General features: G+C 39.6%; 1 protein-coding gene across 1 annotated transcript in view; it reads right to left on the reverse strand.

Moving 5' to 3' along the window:
• The window catches only part of lamc1 (laminin, gamma 1), a 76,402-nt gene that overhangs the window by 45,690 nt on the left and 8,592 nt on the right, over window positions 1-22,120 (reverse strand). The window contains exons 2-5 of the mRNA XM_033981962.2: window positions 13,754-14,058; window positions 5,684-5,814; window positions 2,117-2,283; window positions 213-401 (exon numbers count right to left, since the gene is read on the reverse strand). Coding sequence (XP_033837853.2) covers window positions 213-401; window positions 2,117-2,283; window positions 5,684-5,814; window positions 13,754-14,058 — 792 coding nt within the window. The remainder of the gene's footprint in view (window positions 1-212; window positions 402-2,116; window positions 2,284-5,683; window positions 5,815-13,753; window positions 14,059-22,120) is intronic.

Below are 22,120 nucleotides of genomic sequence, written 5' to 3' on the forward strand. Positions count from 1 at the left end.
TCGGCGCCGCATTTTAATAACATGGAACTCAGCGGATTTGTTTCTTTTATTAAGTCATTTTAGATGAATATTGCCATTTAAAATGTGCAAATTATGACATAATGATCGCAGGTGTCATAGATTATAGCTGTATATCAGTCACAAGCACAATAGGTCATATTAAGGTTTAATTTTTTTTGTGCATCAATGTATTAAGCTTGAGCAAGGTCTACCGATGGAGTTGCAGCCGCAGGGCAGGCAGCGACTCCCGGTGTGGTCGCGGTGGTAGTTGTCCAGGCAGCGTTCACAGTTGGGTCCGTCGGTGCTGTCGGCACAGTTCAGGCAGTGTCCTCCATGGCCCGTGGCTCGGTACAGCTCTGCGTCAAAGTAGCACTCGGAACTCTTTCCATTACAGTTACAGGCTGAAAAAAAACACAGGTCATTAACACATATCAACTCAAACTACTAAGATTACAGGTGCACCAGGACCTTTTCAGGACATGTCCCTGGAATTTTCCACTCTATGGCATTAAATGCATCTGCCTCATCATTTATCAAATTACAGGTTTTTATTGCCCTTTAAACATTTTAAATGCATTCTTACTTTGACCAAGCCTACCCACAGATCTGATCTGTAACTGGGCCTGGTGGTGTCACCTGTTTGTCTCCATGGAAACAGATAAGTTCAATGGTATACTGCGGAACAAACGCAATAAACATCTCCTAGGAGACAAGCAGTGTCTTTAAAATGCATATTGCTGGTTGGACATGGACAGCAGATGTAACAAACATAGACGTTATTCAATAACTGTTACCTAGTTATGCTGTAAACAAGGGACAACACTCGTCTAATTTATAGGTCTTATATTACACAAAATTGACTCTTTTGAGCTTTAAGCCATGTCCTAATGCTGTTCCCTCCTCAAAAACACATCCAGAGTTGTGTTTTGTTTCATTCACATGTGTTTGAGTAACACTTTATTATTATCGGTCTACATCTCCAAAGCTCAAAATGCTCTGTTCCATCTTGTGATGTCATGAAGTGGTAGTTTTCAAGTTAACAGCTCCTTTCACCTTTAGTTCAGAAAAGACTGGACATTCCAGGGCTGAAATCATCCAAATAAGTGTAAGTTTAGGTGCATGGAGTTTAAAAACACAATGGAGCACTTCCTGTATTACCACATGACATCACAAGGTGCAACAAAGTGTTTTCAGTTTGAGAGAAGAACTCTGCCTAAATATGCAGGGTTTGTGTGTTACACATGTGAATAAAACATAACTCCAGGTATGTTTTTAAAAAGGAAACAAGGATGTAGCATAGATCAGAAAATAGTGTAATATATTTTAAAGTAGCAAAACATCTGACAGACGGGTCCTGGCTGTGGTGTTACCTGTGCTCACATTTATGACAACAGCTTTATTTTGTTAAGTACATGTTTGTTTTTCTTTACAAACTGCCACTTGACTGATGTAAACTAATATTAAATATTTACAATTAAGGATTCATTTAGAAAAAAACCTGAGAGATGCATTTGAAGTGTTTGGGGAAAAAAGAGCTATTTAAGGCCAATTATTAAAGCAGAACTATTCTGCAAAATCAAGTTTTTGTTTCCCCTCAACATTTACAATCTCAAAGTGTTATTTGGAGTGATTCGTGCATATCTGAATGATCTTAAATCTTTAAGATGCCATAATGCCAATCAACTCTAGTTTTCACCGTCCCCGGTTTTTGCACACTTCTCTGTATTTTATTCTCCAATTTTATTTTCTCAATCGGTGATACATATAGGATTCGTCAATGTCACATTGTTATTTAAGTACAAATGAAAAAAAATCTGCTATGCTCTAACGTGATGTGCAGCTGTCCATTGAAGGCACTGACTCTTTGTTGTGATGACGTTTATGGCGACGTCAGCTCCCATTGGGCAACAAAGCTTTCTAAAGCGGAGGTCAGTGGACTTGTTTCTTTTATTAAGTAGTTTTAGATTAATACTGCAATTTAAAATAGCCAAATTATAACATCATGATCCACAGTGTCAAAGATTATAATTATACAGCAGACACAAGGAACTGAACACTGACTGTGACTGCACGTAAGCATTAGTCAGAGCACAGGCCTTTGAGACGTGGTACTCACACAGACACTCGTTAGCGTTGTCGGCAGTGGCTCGTCTCCACGGCCGGTCGTTGTAGAAGGGTTTGCAGCGCTCACAGTCTGTTCCCTCTGTGTTGTGCTTGCAGTTACACACGAGACTACCCCCGCTGTTCTTGACACACTCACTGGCATGGCCATTGCACTTACACCTGTAAACATACATACAAAAATTTGATAATGAAATTATAATTATAAACAGTTTGGCATAACACCACTTCAGAATATTCTCAATGGTGATAGATGAGTTGTAACTTTTCATTTCCATGAACACAGATGACAGGCCGAGCCCAGAAAGTTTCATTCTGTACCTTTAAGTAATCCAAAATAAAATCAGATGTGTTATTTTACATTTTACCATTTTTTCAATAACAGGAAGCCTTTTTAAAATAACCACAGTGGCTTTAAAAAGAGCTTACTCAGATTCAGTAATTTAAATAGCTTAAAACAGTGGCTCTGACACTTTTCACACCAAGTAGCATCAAAGAAAAGAGTTTGCTTTCTCAGTACCACCAGATTTAAACCCGGACTAGGTCCTGGGGGTAATCTAGAGTACACCAGGTCTAAAAATGGACTACATCTTTTCCACTGTGGTTCTAAACAAGAAATTATCCAAAGGTGGACAAAAAGGGGATAAAATTAACTCTGAATTAGGCAAAACTGCAAACTGAAGAGCTGTCCACCAGTGGCACACACACCACAGCTTCAAATATGGAACAGCTGATTATCTTTAAGAAATGCAAGTGGGAGAGTGAGATGAGTCTTTGTTTAAACAGATGCAATGAATCACAAAATATCACCAAAAGAACATGTCATGAAAGGATCAGATCACAGTGTATTGCCCAGGTCTCCTTCAAATTAAATGCCTGGATTTCAAGCCCTGTTATAGAAATGAAACAATGCTGACTTCTTTGTGCTGAGAAAACAGATGCTTCTCTGCCTGGGGGGGCGAGCCCCTCTGTGACACGATGGAACACGTTTACTGCTTATTGTCTCCGGTGTGTCTTTGGCAGAGCTTGATGGAAACTGGTTGTTAGACAAAGGTTCCTACAACGACGGGATTTATGACTCAGAGCACGTGAGAGATTTATTCACAAATTGTTCAAAAGGGTGGCACATATATAGATTTATTTATATTTAAGAACAGTGTTTGATAATCATAGTTTCTCGAGTTGGCTGCAAATATGTGTAAAAATTATATATTTTTAAATATATTATATATAAATACACACACACACTTATATATATATATAAATAAAATTGTCAGACTGCTGTTGCATTACTAATGAAAGAGAAGCTGAGAGTTTACTATCACGCACACATTACCTGTACAGCCTGACAGCCTGTGATCAGGCTGAAGACAGGACAGGTCAGCTTTTATTTCTGGTAGGGGACTAAACAAACATACAAACCAGTTTTACCTTATTAAACATCTTTGTTAGTCCGACTCCAACCCAGGCAGGATTCTCATAGGAAAACCTGTCTCTTTTTTATTATTTGGCAATGTTTTTATGAGTGATTATACTGCCTTATTTCAATAAAATGTGAAAAAGGAGAAAAAATGTGCTTTAGGGTATGTTCTTTGACTGTGTATTCTCACAAGGGAGCTGCAGGGGGAGCTCTATCGTTAAAGATACTTAGTTCTGCTTTAAGAACACACACCTAGACCAATGTTACTTCTTGGTATTGGAAACAGTGATGTAGCCCTAGTTTTGGTTATATTTTCATTTCCAGACGTGACCCGAATTTAAACCTGGGCCAAAATGTGAGGCGGATTTCCATTACATGCTGACATTCTTGGGATTCCTGTCCAGCAAAGCGGGATTACACCAGGGAGGAGGCGCTCCAACTAAGCCAGCTCAAATAGCACCTGTCAGAGTTCACTTTGATCCCTGTCGGCATTGTCACAAACATCCAGCTAAAAGAGGAAGTTTATTATCCACAAAGGGAAAAAAATCAAAAAAAGCATTGAACATGCTTTGAGTCATAGGGGGTTTGGGCTTAATATTTCCAAAGACATTTAAAAGCAGCTTACAACAATTTACACAACACATGGAGCTAGAAAACACTTCAAAATCAAAACACAAACAATACCAACCATGGAACCTATGGTTAAAGGCTAAAATCAAGGCAACACGGGCCTCTGACAGAAGTGAGTCAACTGTCAGAGGTCCAGAGAGGTGCAATGAAAAACAAGTACTCAAGAGGTACAGCCAGATGCCCGACCTGAAGCACTGGAAACTGACAAACAAAAGCTCCAAGCCTTGGCCAGTCCTCTAAAGAGGTACACACGAGATAATGAAGCGAAACGGGCAAAAGCATGTGCTCAATGACAGGGAATAACACCAGAGGAAATCCACCAAGGCTGGAAAATGAACGATACTGGAAAGGTATATGGGAGAAGGAGATTATGTGATCATGTTGACAATTTGATGTAGAAATGAGCAGTCAGGTCCAAAAACATGTTGTTGTAAAATGTTTTGTCTGTATGTATACCTTTAGAAAGCTTTCCAGATACACTTTTTTATGACTCTAGGTCAGTGGTTCTTAACCTGGGTTCAATCGAACCCTAGGGGTTCGGTGAGTCAGTCTCAGGGGTTCGGCGGAGGTCAAGGCACACACTCGACTCGTATGATTCGCGGACTGCAAGCGTCTCCAGACCCAATTAGACAAATGCACCCTTTGATGAGCCTATCGAAGTACCTGCCCAACTTAAATGAGCCGTACGAACGGCATAAAAACATAAAACGACATAAAAACGAAGAAAAGGAACAGACTTTGCTGTGAAAATGACATGAGAGTGACACTTGCCAAGGTGAAGACATGCATTTCTGAACTGGTCTCTCAAAGGCAACAGCAGAAGTCACACTGATTTGCAGTAAATATTCATTATTATTGTAGCCTGATGGAAATTAGGTGATGGGTGTGTGTTAAAACGTTAAAAATAATAGCATAAATACAATAAGTTCATACATAAGGTTAAAAATTTTAATAATTTCAGTGTGGTAGTATTAAAAAAGTCATGTCTTTGTAAAAAGGTATGTATGTAATTTGTTGTGAGTTCATGCATTGTATTGGTTTTATTCTTTGAACACAGTGATGTTGATGCACAGTTCATTCAGTAAAACATACATATGTCTTGAATTTGAAAAAAATATTTTATTTTTCAATGAAGAAGGGTTCGGTGAATGTGCATATGAAACTGGTGGGGTTCAGTACCTCCAACAAGGTTAAGAACCACTGCTCTAGGTGTTTTGGAGAAATAAAAACAAGATAGACATGCCATATTGTGGAATATTCTAGGCAAAGCTGTATCAACTTGAAAGAAACAAGCAGGTAATGGACCCTCCAAGCAGACATTGTACATTTTAAAATGCTGTTACTGCAGAGGTTAAATATTTAGGACAAACACAAGACATCTCATTCATAACAGTCTGGTTTTCTCTTTGAGGCAAAGGGAAGTGGTTTCCTCAACGGCATGAAAACACAATACTTTGACCTCCCACTCTCCATTCAAACAAAACCAAAGTAATGCATTAACCGGACTCTTACCTTCCCCCCACAGCAAAGTCTGAAATGGCGTAGTAGTATGACTTGAGGACCTTGGGGTCATTGAAGACTTCATCTCCGAAGGTGTTGAGTCGGTTCAGCGTCACTTTGATATCTGTGGCGGTCACCCAGTCCTTTCAAAGACAAATAAAAAAAACGTCAATTACAGCATAGTTTGCATATGTAGACTTACAGTTAATTGAACCAAATGGGGAATTTCTTGGACAGAACAGCTCAATAATAACAAAGAGCTAACGGAACCTTATTAGCAATTCCCAATTAATAGTAGTATTAATATTATTAAAAAGTAGTAAATAGTAGCAATAAAAAAGGGGACATTAAGCTACTTTAATTGGTGCAGCTTTACTGTCTATCCAAATAGCAATTTCTGTTTAATTGCAGTTACTTGTGACGACTAGTTTAAGAGTTTAAATAACGTATGGTCCACTGAGACAAGTTGAGCCGCTTTCAATTTGTAAAGCTCAATATAATGTCTTATTTTTGGAAAGCCAAGTTGTCCCAGATGATTCATTCAAAGTGTCTTTTCACTTCCTTCTTATTTTAGTAGCAAGTTCTTGCATTTTCATAACTGACCAGGGCCAAGTAAGAGTAAAGAGTAAAGTCTGAGTAAACTTTGACTTCCTGGGTGGACATGGGAAGCAGATATGACTTTAAACATGACATTCAAATCAAACATGGATTCAAATTCAATGAGACATCCAGCAATTTAATGTTTATCAAACATTTCCTTAAACTCTTTTTAAATGACTTTTCTGGTATGCCATCACTAGCCACATGTGAACATTGGCTCCACACTTTACACCCTCTGTAGGTATTCCATTATACTTCCTCTATTTGTATTTTTTTTTTTTTTTTAACCACAAACTGCCACTTAATTGATGTAAAACTATGAGAAATATTTACCACAGGTACGATCCCACCAAACCAAATCATAATTAGAAAAACAAGAAAACCCTCATGTGCACTTTAAAGCATTATGCAAAATGTTCTTTTTGAGTCATGTCTTAACTGTTCTCTCATCAAAAACACATGTGGACTTGGCTCCATTCACGCTCTTTGAAACTGTCACTATTCGCAGTCACTTGCAGTGTCTTCAGCTATTGCAGTGTCTATTCTACTCCATTTCCTTCACGTAAATGTTGGTGAAAAGCCACTGTTATGAGAAACCCTGGAATACAACTGCAGGAGTAAGGCTCCAAGTGGAAAGGAGTATTTTGAGATAGGGCAGATGCATACACACCTGCTGCTGTTACATCACCAAACAAAACTGTGCATATCCCATAAACAGGAAGCAAAGGCTCATGGGAAGCGTGGGAGCATCATGATGGTGTGTTACAGCCCGAGACCACTCCAAAAGCAGAGCAGTCAAGATTGGAAAATATCATTAAAAGCCTGCTCACATCTCGTGCACAAAGACATTCTTTCCACTCCTGCAGAATGATATGTTAGAAACTTCACAGACCATAAATGATAAATAAGTTATTCTAGAAAAGAAAAACTGTATTAGGTCTACATTTGCTACTGCTTCCAGAAATCCCATTTCTCTGACTTGAGCAAACGACTTGGTGTTGTGCAACTCAGAAAGTCATATTTATCTGACATCACGTGAAAGTAGGCCTGTCACGATAGCACATTTGACGTGTGATATATTATTGAAGTAAATCTAGACCATAAACCATAATATTGAAACCAAACCATAAAGCAGATTTATCCCGAAAAGTATTGGGAACGTACAATATTGTTAAACAACACACTACAATAAATAAATTGCAGAATGCAGCACTTCTGCAAGGAAAAAGTCCCACGATAAAAAATAAAGACTGACCCCCAAAAAGTACTGTTCCATATGTCATGTATTGAGCGATAAGTTGATCAAGTATTTATTCTGACAGGCCTGTGTGAAAGCGACATTACACTGTGTACCTTTAATGTCATTCTACATATATAGGAATAAACAAGCCATCCATTTTCTTCCGCTTATCTGGGGATGGGCCGCAGTCTGAGCAGGGACTCCCAGATTTCCCTAAGACAACCCCAGACATGTCCTCTAGCTCCTCTGTTGGGACCCCAAGGCGTTCCCAGGCCAGAGAGACATAGTCCCTCCAGTGTGTCCTGGGTCTTCCCCAGGGCCTTCTCCCGGTGGGACATGCCCAAAACACCTCCCTAGGGGGCATTTAGGGAGGTGTTCCGGGCAAATGAACAAGCCATTTCCAAATTCTATGCAAATGTTGTCTTTTCCCAATCATGTTGATGTGTAAACTAGGCCTGTTTCATAGGTTTCCCCTGTTACTATAGCAATTAAGCAATTCATACTAAATATTATATATTTTGAATGGGGAAAAGTTTTGTAGTTAGACATTTTTTTTCTACTTCTTTTCACAAACCTTTACTGATGACTGTAAAATGATGAATATTTACCAAACCAAGTAATAATTAAAAAAATATATATTCATCTATCAAATGTGCACTCAAAAATCAAGCTATTAAGACATTTTTTAACCACCATTCAAAGCACTTTTCCGTTGTTATCAAAATGAACATAACGCAGTTTCTGGTGTGTTGTTGCACTCTTCACTGGCATTTGCTCTCCCTTCACTGGGGAGTCGAGCCCAGATTTAGCCGAGGGTCTAGGTCCATATTGGTCTTCATCTATTTAAACCGGGGACACTTTTGAAGGCGTCAGACTGTCTGTTTGCCTGCTCAGCCTATAATAACTTGGTTTTAAAATAACTGCTTAGTAACAGTCCAGCATCCCAGTTACACACATAAAACGCAGACAGAAATGACAGTTTACATTATTTAATTCTTACAATTCTGCACCTAAATCTGCCTTCAGTAAATTAGCAACTACATGTAATTTGAAATGAAAAAATGTTTTGACTAAAATAAGTGAGATGATTATATTTCTGTTATGTAGTGAGTAACAGTCTTTTGTCCTAAACAAAACGTAAAGGCATATGATATAAAATTGACTTCCATGAACTTTTAACCGAGCCAAAATGGTCATCATTAGACTGCACATAGCTACATTTTGTTTCACTCCAGCATGTTTGAGGAATCCTCTGCTCGCCTCAGAAAACAGTTTATTTCCTCAAACCCACAGCTCTGCACTGAGTTGTGATTTTTCAAAAGATTCTAACTCCAGGTATAATAAAGAAATGGTGCTATGGAGCTCAACAGCCCACACCCTCGCTCTAAAAGTTCATTTCACTTTCATTTTTCTCAGACTTTCTGGGGAAAAAAAATAAATATTAAAAGTTTAAAAGCTCAGGGCTAATCGGCTACATTATTAAACCGTTTCACAAAATCTTGCATTTTAATTCTGCCTTTTTGGACTTAAAACAACCACACTATAAATATTAGTTAAACATAGCTGGTTGGCAATGCTAATGAACTCTTTTTTTTCTCCAAAAGTCTATGAGGAAAATGAATGAGAAATTCATTCCTGAACCATATCACACTTTGAAGTGGGCGAGACTGTTCAGCTCCATCGTGAAGCACCACAGAGGAGGGGCCAGCAACCGCGAAGTCAATGGTCCTGTTTCCATTATTAAAAGGGGCGGTATTTTATTTCTATGAGGCATTAACAGCAAATATATAACATACTGAGAACACCATAATAACTTTTGTTGTTTTGTGGATCTCCAAAATGAGCCTTCAATTGATCTAAGAGAGCCAAAAAAAACAGGACAGCAGGGAATCTGAACCTAGAATAAAAGGTGTAAACATTCATTAGACAGTGGGTGAGTGAATTTTCAGACAGTATGAAATCCTGGTCTATTTTAAACCTACACACACTTTGAGACAGAAACTGGTTCATCCAAAGGACAAAACCCCAAGACACAAACAAAGTAATGTGTCTACTCCATTCAGTGCAGTGAAGAGTGCAGTGAGTGTTACACTAGAGAAACTAAACACCACTCCATAAGAGAATGTACCAACACCGTCAAGAGAGCAGCTCAGGACCCCAGTCTGCTATTCATCTCCATCTCAAAGACACTAACCACTCCTTTGAAGGTATTGAGGTTCAGATCTGAGCCAGAGAAAAGAAATGGTTTGAGAGGAAAGTTAAAGAAGCTATTTTTGTTAGGAAAGAGAATCCTCCCTTAAACAGTAATGGGGACCTGAATCTCTTGGAATCCCTCGCCAATCTACAACTCCATCCTCAGACCCAAAACAAAACAAACAACAAGAAAATGATAGGGCTAGCCAGAATGCTAATAGGTATGATTTAATATTTATTAGCATGGTCATTCAGACACCTAACAATGCTAAGTATGACTCAGGCACAGTGCACACTTAGCGTAGCTCATTAGACCTGGCCTACAAACAGAAACTGTAAACAAACAGGTGTGTTAGTTTCAGTGCAGTTAGCTCCTCCCTTCAGACAGATATAAGGCAGTGTCCAGAACTGAAGAGGCTTGGATGAGAAAAGAAACATCTTCACTCCAACAACCTTTTGTCCAGTTGACAGATTTTATATTTTTCTTTTACTATTTACATTTAACGCATTTAAAAAACAGATCTATGCGGATGTTACAGATAAATACTAACCAATAATGAGGGAAGTCCATTATAGCTAGGTAAAAAGCTTTACAAACCTCCTGAGCCTAATCCATTGACTGATAAAGCTCGAAACAGAATGGCCCCAGAAGAGCTGAAATCTGATGGGACAGTTAATCTGAGTGAAAGAGTTTTGGCTGAACCTCTTTGTCACTTTAGCTGCACATTTTTCTCTTCACTGCTGTGTTAAATATGCAACACATGGTTACGACACAAATATGCAACTTATCTGTAAGAGACAGAGCAACTACAGCCCCTTATTGGTTAAAATGGATTTGGCAACAAGAGCATGTGAGAGTCACAGTGGTTCTGAGCGGACTAGAGATTTATAGAGGAAAAGAGACATTCTGTAGCATCCCCCGCCTCATGATCTTATATCACGATATTTTCTGATTTGTTATAAGGTTGCTCCATCGTCACAAACAGACCTGGAGTTGTGTTTTGTTTCATTCACGCATTTAACGCACAAAACATGTTTAGGCTGAGTTCTTCTCTCAAACAGAAAACACTCTGTTCCACCTTGTGGTAATACAGGAAGTGCTCCACTGTGTTTTTGAACTCCGTACACCTTCGCTATAATTATTTGGATGATTTCTGCACTGGACTTTGAAATCTCTACTAAATAAAAACTATTACATTGAAAACTACCACTTCATGACATCACAAGGTGGAACAGAGCATTTTGAGATTTGAGTATGAAGGCAGACTAATAAGAAAATGATTACTCAAACAATGTGTACAATGTGACAAAACAAAACACCAGGTATGTTTTTGAGGAGGCAACAGCGTTATAGTACATACATGGAACCTTTAAAAGACAAATGAAAAGATGGTTAAAGGACAAATGCAAATCATGGACCTTTGCTTTGGCATCTCATGTTTTAGAACTTGGAAACAAAAAACAAAACATCTACAGACAAAGCAAAAGAAAATTTAAATTCTGTCAACTGGACAAAAGTTTTGAGTGAAGACATTTTGCCGCTCATCCAAGACACTTCTTCAGCTCTGGGGTGACATCTTCACTCTAAAACTTTTGTCCAGTTGACAGACAGTAGACGTGTGGCGGTAGGCGTATGGCGGTAGGCGTGTGGAGGTGTGGTGGTAGGCGTATGGCGGTGTGGCGGTAGGCGTGTGGCAGTTTCGTATGGCAAGACAGGAGGTGATGTAGCTTATACACCAATATCTGAACAAAAGCCAAAATATGACTAGTTGATATAGCGATAAAAACTGATTTGTGATCTCATCTCGGTGACGTACTTTTGGTAATCACTGTTAGTTTTTTTTTAGCTCTTTTCAGTGTGGGCACATTTTTGTTGAGATGTTTGTGTAGTTAAATTGTGCGTGACTCCTTCATACACCTTGGCTGTGAGTCCTTTCATTGGTGGACTGCTCTCCTCTACCTGTTCCTGACTGGTTGGCTGCCGCATTGTGGTCCCTGATTGGTGGGGCATTTTTATGTATAGGAGTCAAGTCAACCAGTAATGCAGTTATTTTAAGTTTAAACTCATGCCAAGTTATCATAATCATGTGACGTAAAAGGGTGGACAGTAATTGAAGCAGATCAATTACTTGTAGTTCGAAACTAAAGAGCCAATTTCTAAGTCATTTTAGATCAATAAAAAGGCATAATGTATCTTGTTTAATCATCAGCCTTGAGCCTCCCTCTCTTTAGACGGGACATGTGTCCAAATGTACTGCTGCTTTATGGTGGAGCTACTGCTCGAGTGCAGCTGTGATTCATCACTGCAGCCTTCAGTTCTGTGAAAGCCCCGTCCCAACAGAACACAGCTGGCAAATGAGTGGAACCTCTTCTGTACTTGAGCTGGACATTAGAGTTACTGAAGTACTTTATAAGAAATTTTATATACAAATACAAATTAAAACTACAAGGCAATAAACTACAAGGCAGCAAGGCAAATGTGAGTACTTGGAATTGGGGTTAGGCTTTGGCTTATTTTATTGTCAAATACATTTGCATAAGGAAATTATCCCATATAAGACTGATTATTATTATGAGGTTAATCATAACATTTGTATGTTTACATAAAATGTGTTCACTAACAAAGCACATGTTGTGGCCATGCCAAAGGACTGTTCTGACTCTTGAGTTGGCAGCGTTCAGAGGACACCAGACAGTTTCCCACACTATTGCACTTGGCTCGCTTCCTCCACAGCTGTACTCATTTTAATGACATCTGTTCCATAAAAGTCTCACAACACTATGTCCACTTAGAACAACCTCCTTTCCAGTCTGTTCTGTTCTACACACCACTGCTTCCTGTATAGGCCAGTTAAGGTCAAGGTATTTCATTTGATCAATTGGCAAATTACCTCTGTTGTGAAAAAATTAACAGTTCTAGATGAAAAGTAATCCATTTGTGAAGCGCAGTGAGTTATGAAATACAGCAGATATGGACAGGGCCCAGGCCTCCCCTGGACAGACCGGTAGCCTTCCGGCATTCCAAGTCTCTCCCCCAGAGCGGCTCTCCCCCCAGAGCGGCTCTCCCCCCAGAGCGGCTCTCCCCCCGGAGCGGCTCTCCCCCCAGAGCGGCTCTCCCCCTCAGTCCCTGGTCTCTGAGCATCTGACCTCTGAATATTTATACCAGAATGACAAAGCTACATACATTTCATAGCAGAAGGAATTTTGTTTGACACCCATGAGTTAATCAGCTTTTACACTTCCACGTAGAACAACAGAGTTTCCTGTGGGATGGGACAGAGCCTTCACAAATGTTAATGTCTGCTCTGGGTCTGACAGACTGACACAGACCAAATGCATTTACACAAAGACATATAAGAATATTTTCTTCATATCATGAACACAAACATTTCCATCACACCTCTATACATTTTTATGGGACATTATTACTAAGAGCCTTTTTAAGTAGCATCAACATACACCAGACTTTCGTCGTAACTGACATGTTTTTGATGGATTTGTTGATGGCCAATTCTAAGGTAAATTAATTTGTTTTAACTGCAAAAAATGAGGTGAAATTCCAATGTTTTCATATTTTCAGTACACTCTACCAACACTGCATATATTTGGGTCAAAAAATTACAGAGGGTATTTTATGTATCTTATTGTGTAATTTTTCCTTATTTTCATATTGAAAACATAACGGGATGTGGGGGTAAAAACATTTGAGTGAACTACAGAAAAAATTGATACCTCTGAATGTATGATTTCTTCCCATTTAGCTGATGTATCTTCCCTTAGCTGTACACTGCAGGGCACTCAACTTTATACAGAAATGGTCAATTCATTTTCTTTCTCTCAATCTCAAAAAATAAATAAATTAATTAATTAAAATTCAGGCTTTTTAATTCAAATTAAAAAGCCTGAATAAATTAGTATTTGAATGTTGGTGCATTATTGATGCTGCACTTAATGAAGCACTTGAATGACTTGCTCTTTCATACAGAGATCCATTTCCCCTGAAGTTTATGTCAAGACAATGAGTCAATATGAAACATAAGCTTAAGTACCTGCAGTACAGGGCTGTGGTCAAAATTGTATGCGCTGGGGCGGCCCTCGAGCGTGGAGAAGGCCACGTTTCCTCCAGTCAGGGGGGAGATGTCGCTGAACTCGTCTGTGCACAGGGCCTGCTGCTCGTCCTCACCCGTGCGGATGAAACCCCGGTTGCGTTTCTGGTAGGTTTTTTCGCATGAACCACTGTAGAACTGGTAGGGCACCCAAGGGCCAGACTCACTGCTTCGCTTGTAGATGGCAAAACTCTCAGGACGAGATGTGTGGAACTTGAGACGCACGTATGTTATGTCAAATGCCTTACCTTTAAAAAAAAAAAAAAGAAGCACACATTAATCGTCTTAATGATAATAATCCATTAACAGTGCAACATTGATTCACTCCACAGCTGCCCTGGGACAAACTGACAGAAGCAAAGCTGAAAATCTTCACCATCCAACCACAACTGATCATTCACACACATACCACATTCATATTTGGCGCTGTGGGTTAAGTGTCTAGCCTAAAGATACTGGTATTCCTGCAGTATGGAATTCCAGTACTAACCAGGGTCGGCCCTACTTAGCTTCACAAATCTGACAAGATCAAACATTGCACAGGGACAACTTTTGGGCATATGTAGTTTTGGGCACGAATAACAATGTAAATGTCCAATTATACACATCAGATGTAAGAAGTGACACTTAAACAATTATTAAAGAGGAAGGTATTAGGCAAAATTGACTTTTCGGAGCTTTCTATGTTAACATTGTCCAAGCATGTTTGAGCAATCTTGTGATCTCTCCTGGGCACTATTTGAAACCTCAATCCAATCCACTTTATCTATATAGAAAACTGTAAGGTTTCTAAAGTGCTGCACACACAAAAAAAATTCAAAGCAATGAAAATAAAACCAGTAAAAAAAATAATAATAATTACGCAGGTGAGTGCATAACTCAGCTGATGTTAAAAGTCAGGGAATAAAAGTGGGTCTCTTAGTGTCCCCCCTGGTTTAAGTCTGGTCTTTAGGTACCGCAACCTGGACCTCAGAGCTATGTGGGGGTGTAAAATTTAAATGAGATGTATTGTGTGACCAGACTATTCAAAGCTTTAAAAAGAAACGATAAAAAAATTTAAATCAATTCTAAAATTAACAGGAAGCCAGTGCAAAGACAAAGAATTGGCGTGCTGAGCTGTGCCGTGGAGCTTTATACTAACTGTAAGCGTGAAAGTGCGTTGTGCGAGATGTTAGTACAAAGTGCATTACAGTAGTCCAGGTGTGACAAAATAAAAGCATGCACGACTTAACGGCTAAAAACGGCTTGACTTTAGATTAAAGAAGGAGTCGATTAAACCCTAATTTGATTATGCTGAGTTTTGTTGAGTATAAAATCACTATCCATGGTGACGCCAAGGTTGGGGCGAAAGCATAAACATTATCTTTCTGAGTTCCAAAAGGGGATTAGTTGACCCAAAAAGCACAATTTCAGTTTTCTCTGCATTCAAACAAAGAAAAGCATGTGCCAACCAAGCCTTGACGTCACCTTGGCCGTTCAACAAGGGCGTCAAGGGCCTTTTGCGTGTTTAGAGATAGGCAAATAAATCTGGCAGTCATCAACCTAAAAATGATAAGAAATACCATGCCTTCTGAAAATTGCATCCTGCGGGAGAAGGCAGAGAGAAAATAGAATCGGGCCAAGAATTTAACCCTGGGGCTCCACAGTGCAAAAGGGCGGCGGACGAGGTGGAGTCCCCCAGCTTGACAGTACAGGATCCTCTTGACAGGTAAGATTTGAATCATTCTAAAGCGGTCCCCCTGACACCCACACAGTCTTCAAGGAGAGTTTAAACAGTTGCATGATCAACTGTGTCAAAAGTCAGGTCTAAAAGCACTATAATGGCAAAGCTACCTCAAGTCATTAATAACAGGGCATTAAAAACCTGTAAATGTGTTGACTCAGTGCTGTGCAGGGCCTTGTAGCTTCACTGGAAACTTTCTAAAACACCATGTGCATTTAAAAAAGGCTACAATTGTCAGTACAAGTCTGATAATGGCTTTCAGAAAAGAAAACACAACAAAAAGCACATTTCTTTGCTATTAGGCCCGCTCCAAGAGAACAAACGTAGGCCGAGACTGGTGGTTCATCTCAGGATAGACAGAATCTGATTGAATGTAAAGGCACTGGTTTGGTTTGGAACAAGAAGGCAAGTCCATAGACTGAGAACAAAAATGTTTATCCGTCTTCTATACGTTGTGCCGTACCCATTTTAAACAGCATTTCAGAAATCGAATTTCTAAAAAATATCTCAAAGTGCAAAAATATGTTTAGTCCTCAAGCAATTCTAATAAACTAATAGCCTTTCACATCTTGCCTAGGTTTATAAAGACACTAATATCCTTTCCTGTAATATTTCCCATATTGATTTACCGTATCTAGAATGGTAAAGTCTTAATTCCTGCAGAGTTCATGTATGGAGTGTGGAATAGTTGCAGCTGGGATGGCTCTATAATAGTGACCTTGAGAGAGAGAAATCTAGTAAGAGACAAACAGACTAAACAAGCCCAAGCTCATCTTGTCGGAGACCACAGCCGCCATTTCAGACATACATTACATCGTACGGCTCTCTCAAAGCAGAGAGAATGTTTTCACTGAACACACACTGCAGTCACACTGGGCTTTTCCATTTTACAGATATGGACAAAATGTATATTTGGATAGAACAATATTCAGGCCATATTATGAAATGATCTACATGTCTAAGTATTTCAGGTGATGCTAACAGACATACTGTAGCAAAAATACAGATTACTGTGCTTTTGAAAAACATGCAGAAGAAAACTCTTTGTGCATTTATGGAAGGGCGAGGAACATGTGCACGGGCTCTTTGTGAAGCTGAAACACTGTATTTTTGGCCTATGTCTGTTACTCTTATTATAAGTAGGAACAAGCTCTGTATTGAGGAAAATCAGAATTCAAAACCTGCCTTTTTTGTGGGGGGTAAATATAAGGAGAAGTAAAGCTGCTGTCTGGAGGGATGGTCTCAGGTGGTAGATTGAAAAGGAAATTGTCAAGACCCAACAAATGCTCAAAGCTGAAACCCAGATTTAGGGACAACACTAAATCTTAAATCCCTAATTTGTGAGTCCTGACTTGACTGAAATTACATGAGTTCCCTTTATGTTTCACATGCCTAAGAGATTAATAGTTCGTTTGTATTAAATGGTGGACAAAAATGAATAAATAAAACAAATAAATACATCTGAAATAAATACACTGACCAGCCCTATTCACACCATCCTCCTGCAGTTCTATGAACACATATGAATGTCAGGTGAGTGAGAAAAAAATGTCACTGTCAGTGACAAAACTTAAAGAGGGGGTATTTTACTTTGGGGTAGTAAATGGCAACACATAACATGTTTAGATCATGTTACTTATATGCCTTTGCTGGTCCAAAATGCATAAATTTGACTCAAATCGACACCTGTCTAATGGCGTCATTCTCTGCCTGTTTTTGTTTTGTGTAGATAAATGCCACTCCTAACTTCACCGGAATACACAGTCATGTGTCAACACTTGCTCATTTTGTGAGACGGGGTCTGTAAACAGCCTGGTGGGTACAAGGGGGCAGCACAAACACAGAGTCATAATGGACTGGCCGGGACACGAGCTCAAGTTTGAATGGGTTAAATGGGGAATCACACTGAAACTGAAGCTTATCACAGGAAATCAAGTGTAAACACAGGTGAGGTGGGACTGAGGCTGGCAGTACACACAGTACACACACGGCCCACACACAGTACACACACAGCCCACACAGTACACACACAGCCCACACAGTACACACACTGCACACACACCGTGCACAGACAGTACACACACAGCCAGAGTAGGAGCAATGACATGTTCTTTTTATACGTTTAAGACACAGAGTTTTTCTTTGTCCAGTTTGGGCTGGGTTGGTGAGGACTACTTAAAATGTGAAAAACAGAACTAGTTCATTTTAAAGAGCAGGTATTACACTTCTATGGGGTATTAACTGCTAAGACATTGTTTTGAGTGGCTTTTATTTGCCCTGTTTTTTTCTCTCGCCTTTCTGAGCACTATTACACTACAAATGTCATGCATTCCCCCATTGAAACTACTGCACATTCCATCACGTTTGCCAAGTTGTAGTGTATTGTTTTTTTGTATCTTGCTTTTGTAGTTTTATGGAAAATGCAGGAGCATGGGTGACATAAGGCCCAGGAGAGATCATTAGATTGCATGGATGAGGGACCGTTAGAACATTCTTTAAACAGTTTGCAGTGGTTCCTTAGTTCATTTATGCATTCCAAGCATCTTAATTTTTCACCACAATGAGTTTATAGGCACTTTTCACAACTCAGACTCTGAGAATGCAAGTTGTTGTTAGCTTTACCATTACAGTGTGCACTTCCTGATTATCAGAGAATAAAGGCTTAATAATTAGTTGCAGCCAGCACACAGTGGACTTATTTTGACCATATATAATAAATCTTTACTGGGGCAAGACAAGTTTTCGCAAGCTCGGTTACATGGGAAAAACTGGGTCCACAGCCTTTAGCTGAAATTTGTTTTTTCTTATTTACCTGTAGTGTCTCACCAGAAAAAAGCATGAATGTGAAGGGGAGAAAGAGGACTGTAGTGAGTTCTATGTATGGTGTGTGTACTTTGTGTGCAGATACTCTGCGGATGTGCATTTTCCAGGGGGAGGGGAGAGGGGGAATGTGACTCGTGTTTTAGGTCGTGTCCAGGCAAGCTCCGAGACAAAGGATTGATAACTAGCACTGAAATGAAAGAGGGACTCCACTCAACAGGCTACGGTTATACAGCAACCACAAGTAGTAAAACAAGCAAATATATGAATGAGTTATTTGCTTCAATATAATAGCATCACAATCTCTCTTGAGTAAAAGTTTTGGTTATCCTTCCCAATGATATGGGACTAAAAAGGGTATAAATAGTAAAGACATTTGATTCATGCTCATTATCATGTCATGTTTTCATATTTGAAATAGGGTGTCAAATAATTAATATTAGTGTTGTCATCACGCCATTATTGTGAGAAACTACATACTATACTACATCATTAGTGTAGTATAGCAAAAGAGGAAGTTTAAATCTGTCAACTGGACAAATTGTAGTAGTGAAGACGATTCTCTGCTCATCCAATCTGTTTCTTCAGTTCTGGTCAGATTACTGCTGGACACTGCCTTATATCTGTCTGAAGGGAGGGGCTAACTACATTGAAATTGTAAACAGCTATTGTCTCCAGTTTCAGCCTTAACGACCCTATTCAACTATTAATGGTCCTCCTATTCTTCTTTTGTTTGCTTTGGGTCTGAGGATGAATCATAGATCTGTGAGAGATTATGTCTTGGGCCCTTATTCATGTTTAAGGAAGGATTGATTGAGAAGTGTGCACAGTGCCTAAATCCTACTTAGCGTAGTCATTCAGGCTGCAAACAAGTGATATCATACCTATTAGCATCCTGGCTAGCCCAATTCTTCTTTATTTTGCTTTGGGTCTGAGGATGGAGTTGTAGATGGGGGATAGATGATGCCCTCATTCCTGTTTAAAGAAGGATTGTCTTTCCTAACAAAAATATCTTCTTTAACTCCTCTCAAACCATTTCTTTTCTCTGACTAAGATCTGAAACTCACCATCTTCAAAGGAGTGGTTAGTGTCAGACATTCCTGTAGTAATTGACAAGCTTTATTAATAAATCTGTCTATCTGAATAAAAATAGTGTATTCAGACTAATAGGCAGATAAAAACCTTTTAGATTTAGGTTTACAATTTTCTGGAATATAGATTGAATGAAAATGATTCCTGCATCTAAAAGGCTCATGATTTAAAGGTAATTTGTAATCCACAGAGTTACATCTGACTATGTATATGATTCATTCAGTTATAAAGCATAATTTCATTTCCTCCAGCTGGAATGCAAGATTAGACAGGAACAGGAAGCAGCTGGTCGGACTCTAAACCAGGACGCATGAACACAGCTGCTGATTGGCCTCAGCTGTTTTATACCTGATGCCATGCCTAACCCAACTCTGTCTGCCCTGGAGACTGGCACACAGATATTTAGGGGCTGGGCTGTGGGAGCAGCTTCAGGGCAAGACTGTAATCACAAAATTAGCTCTAAATGAGACCCCTCATCCCCCTCCCTCAGGCAGAACCACAGCCATGCGGGGGTTAACATGATGGGACTGGCCTCAGGGCAAGACGGCTCCATGAGCTCATCACATTCTTGAGCTGAGGAACAAGAGAGGCTTTGATTTGTCCATGCAGCATGGGCCCTGACGCGCCAGGACTATGGGCCCTAATGCTCTGGGACTACAGGACTATGGGCCCTGGCACAGCAGGACTTTTGGCCCTGATGCACTGGGACTATGAGACTGTGGGCCCTGATAGGCTGGGACCGTGGATAGATACTTGCTAGAATTGTGGGCCCTGACACACGGGGACTCCGGGCCCTGACACACGGGGACTCCGGGCCCTGACACACGGGGACTCCGGGCCCTGACACACGGGGACTCCGGGCCCTGACACACGGGGACTCTGGGCCCTGACACACGGGGACTCCGGGCCCTGACACACGGGGACTCCGGGCCCTGACACACGGGGACTCCGGGCCCTGACACACGGGGACTCCGGGCCCTGACACACGGGGACTCCGGGCCCTGACACACGGGGACTCCGGGCCCTGACACACGGGAGAATCAGGCACAATCAGGTTACAAGAACAGCAGGTCTGGTGTTAAAGGTCACTGCAGGCCTTAATTTCCTTAGTTTTTCTTTCTCACAATTTCCTACTGCAATTTATTTTGTCTTAAATTCCTGAAGATAAAGACTTTAACAAAAAAGCTAATTTTCTTTCTCCTCATTTCTACTTAATACCCAGTATGAACTGTCTCCTCTGAAGTCCACAGGGACAGCACCTGTAGTGGCAAAAATACTACTCTGGTTCACAACAAAAAATAAAATGTATGTAATTATCACAACAACACAAAACACAAACACAATTATTCTGATGTATATTTATGCGTTGAATAATTACTGACAGATAAGTTCATTTAAATCACCATCAAATACATTTATGTTGAAGGAAAGACTTTCCTCAACATAGTGCCTCTTTAAACTATTAATGATAAATTTCTTAATCCATTCCAGACATTCCCAATTCTGATATTGTAGCACGTTTCTTTCACTGGTCAAAGCATTTGGCCACTATTTACAGGTTTGTGTGCTGCTTTAAGAAAACACAATATATCTGTACAATTTGAAGAAACATGGTGCACGTTTCTAGAGATGAAGCCCATGATTCCATAGAAACAAAGCAAAAACTACTTCAGAACATTCCCCATGAAGATACAAAAGGTTTTATGCCATGCACCAATGCTTTAATTATGACACTTAACACCACAATGGCAATAAAAAAAAGACAATATAGTAACATTTTCAATAAAAAGCAATGATGACTTATTTAAAAGGTATACATCCTGTGATCACAGATGGAGGTGTTACAGCAAGTTAAACCCATACTTCTGTACATTCACCACCGAGATAAAAGTTAGATTCAAGCTTTATGCCTCCTCTGGGTCAAATAAGAGTCAGGTTTGTGGAGATGCAAGCCTGCTCACAGTAAGGAGGCATGTTTTCCACGTTTTTCAGTCCAATAAATACAACAAAAATTTCTACTTTTTGGCTAAAAGTTACATACTACGATTTTAACATAACATATCGTCTTCCACTGAAATACATCAAGACTTTTGGAAAACAATTCAAAGTTCAACTTTTTGTCCTTGTTTTGTATTTTTAAATATCTATTTGTCAAATGAGTACAGTTTAAATACTACTGTATTTTCCAGACCATACGTTGCTCCGGAGTATAAGTCACACCAGCGAAAAATAAGTCGCACTTTTTAGGGAAATTTATTTTACAAAATCCGAGACCAAGAACAAACATTTTATCTTTAAAGGCAAGTTATAATAATAACAATAAAATAGAGAGCAACAGGCTGAATAGCCGTACAGCAACAAGTTTACTCTGGATCTCACTCCAAATCACTAAATCCCTTGAATTCTTCATCCTCGGTGTCGCTTCTGAACAACTTCCCCTGCTCCAGAGGTAGATGAAGCGCCGCTTCTGTGTGGCTGTCACACTGGTACAAGTCTAGAGTACCTCGCACAGTTGTACTGTCTGTGACAATTCACATACAAGTCACATCTGAGTATAAGTCGCACCCCCTAACAAACTATTAAGAAAGTGAAACTATGAAAAAGTGCCACTTTTTATAGTATTGATCAGGCCAAACTTTTTGACAGCCCTGGTTCACACAAAATTAATATCAAAC

This window comes from Periophthalmus magnuspinnatus, chromosome 17 (genome assembly GCF_009829125.3).
Source record: "Periophthalmus magnuspinnatus isolate fPerMag1 chromosome 17, fPerMag1.2.pri, whole genome shotgun sequence".
Taxonomy (NCBI): Eukaryota; Metazoa; Chordata; class Actinopteri; order Gobiiformes; family Gobiidae; genus Periophthalmus; species Periophthalmus magnuspinnatus.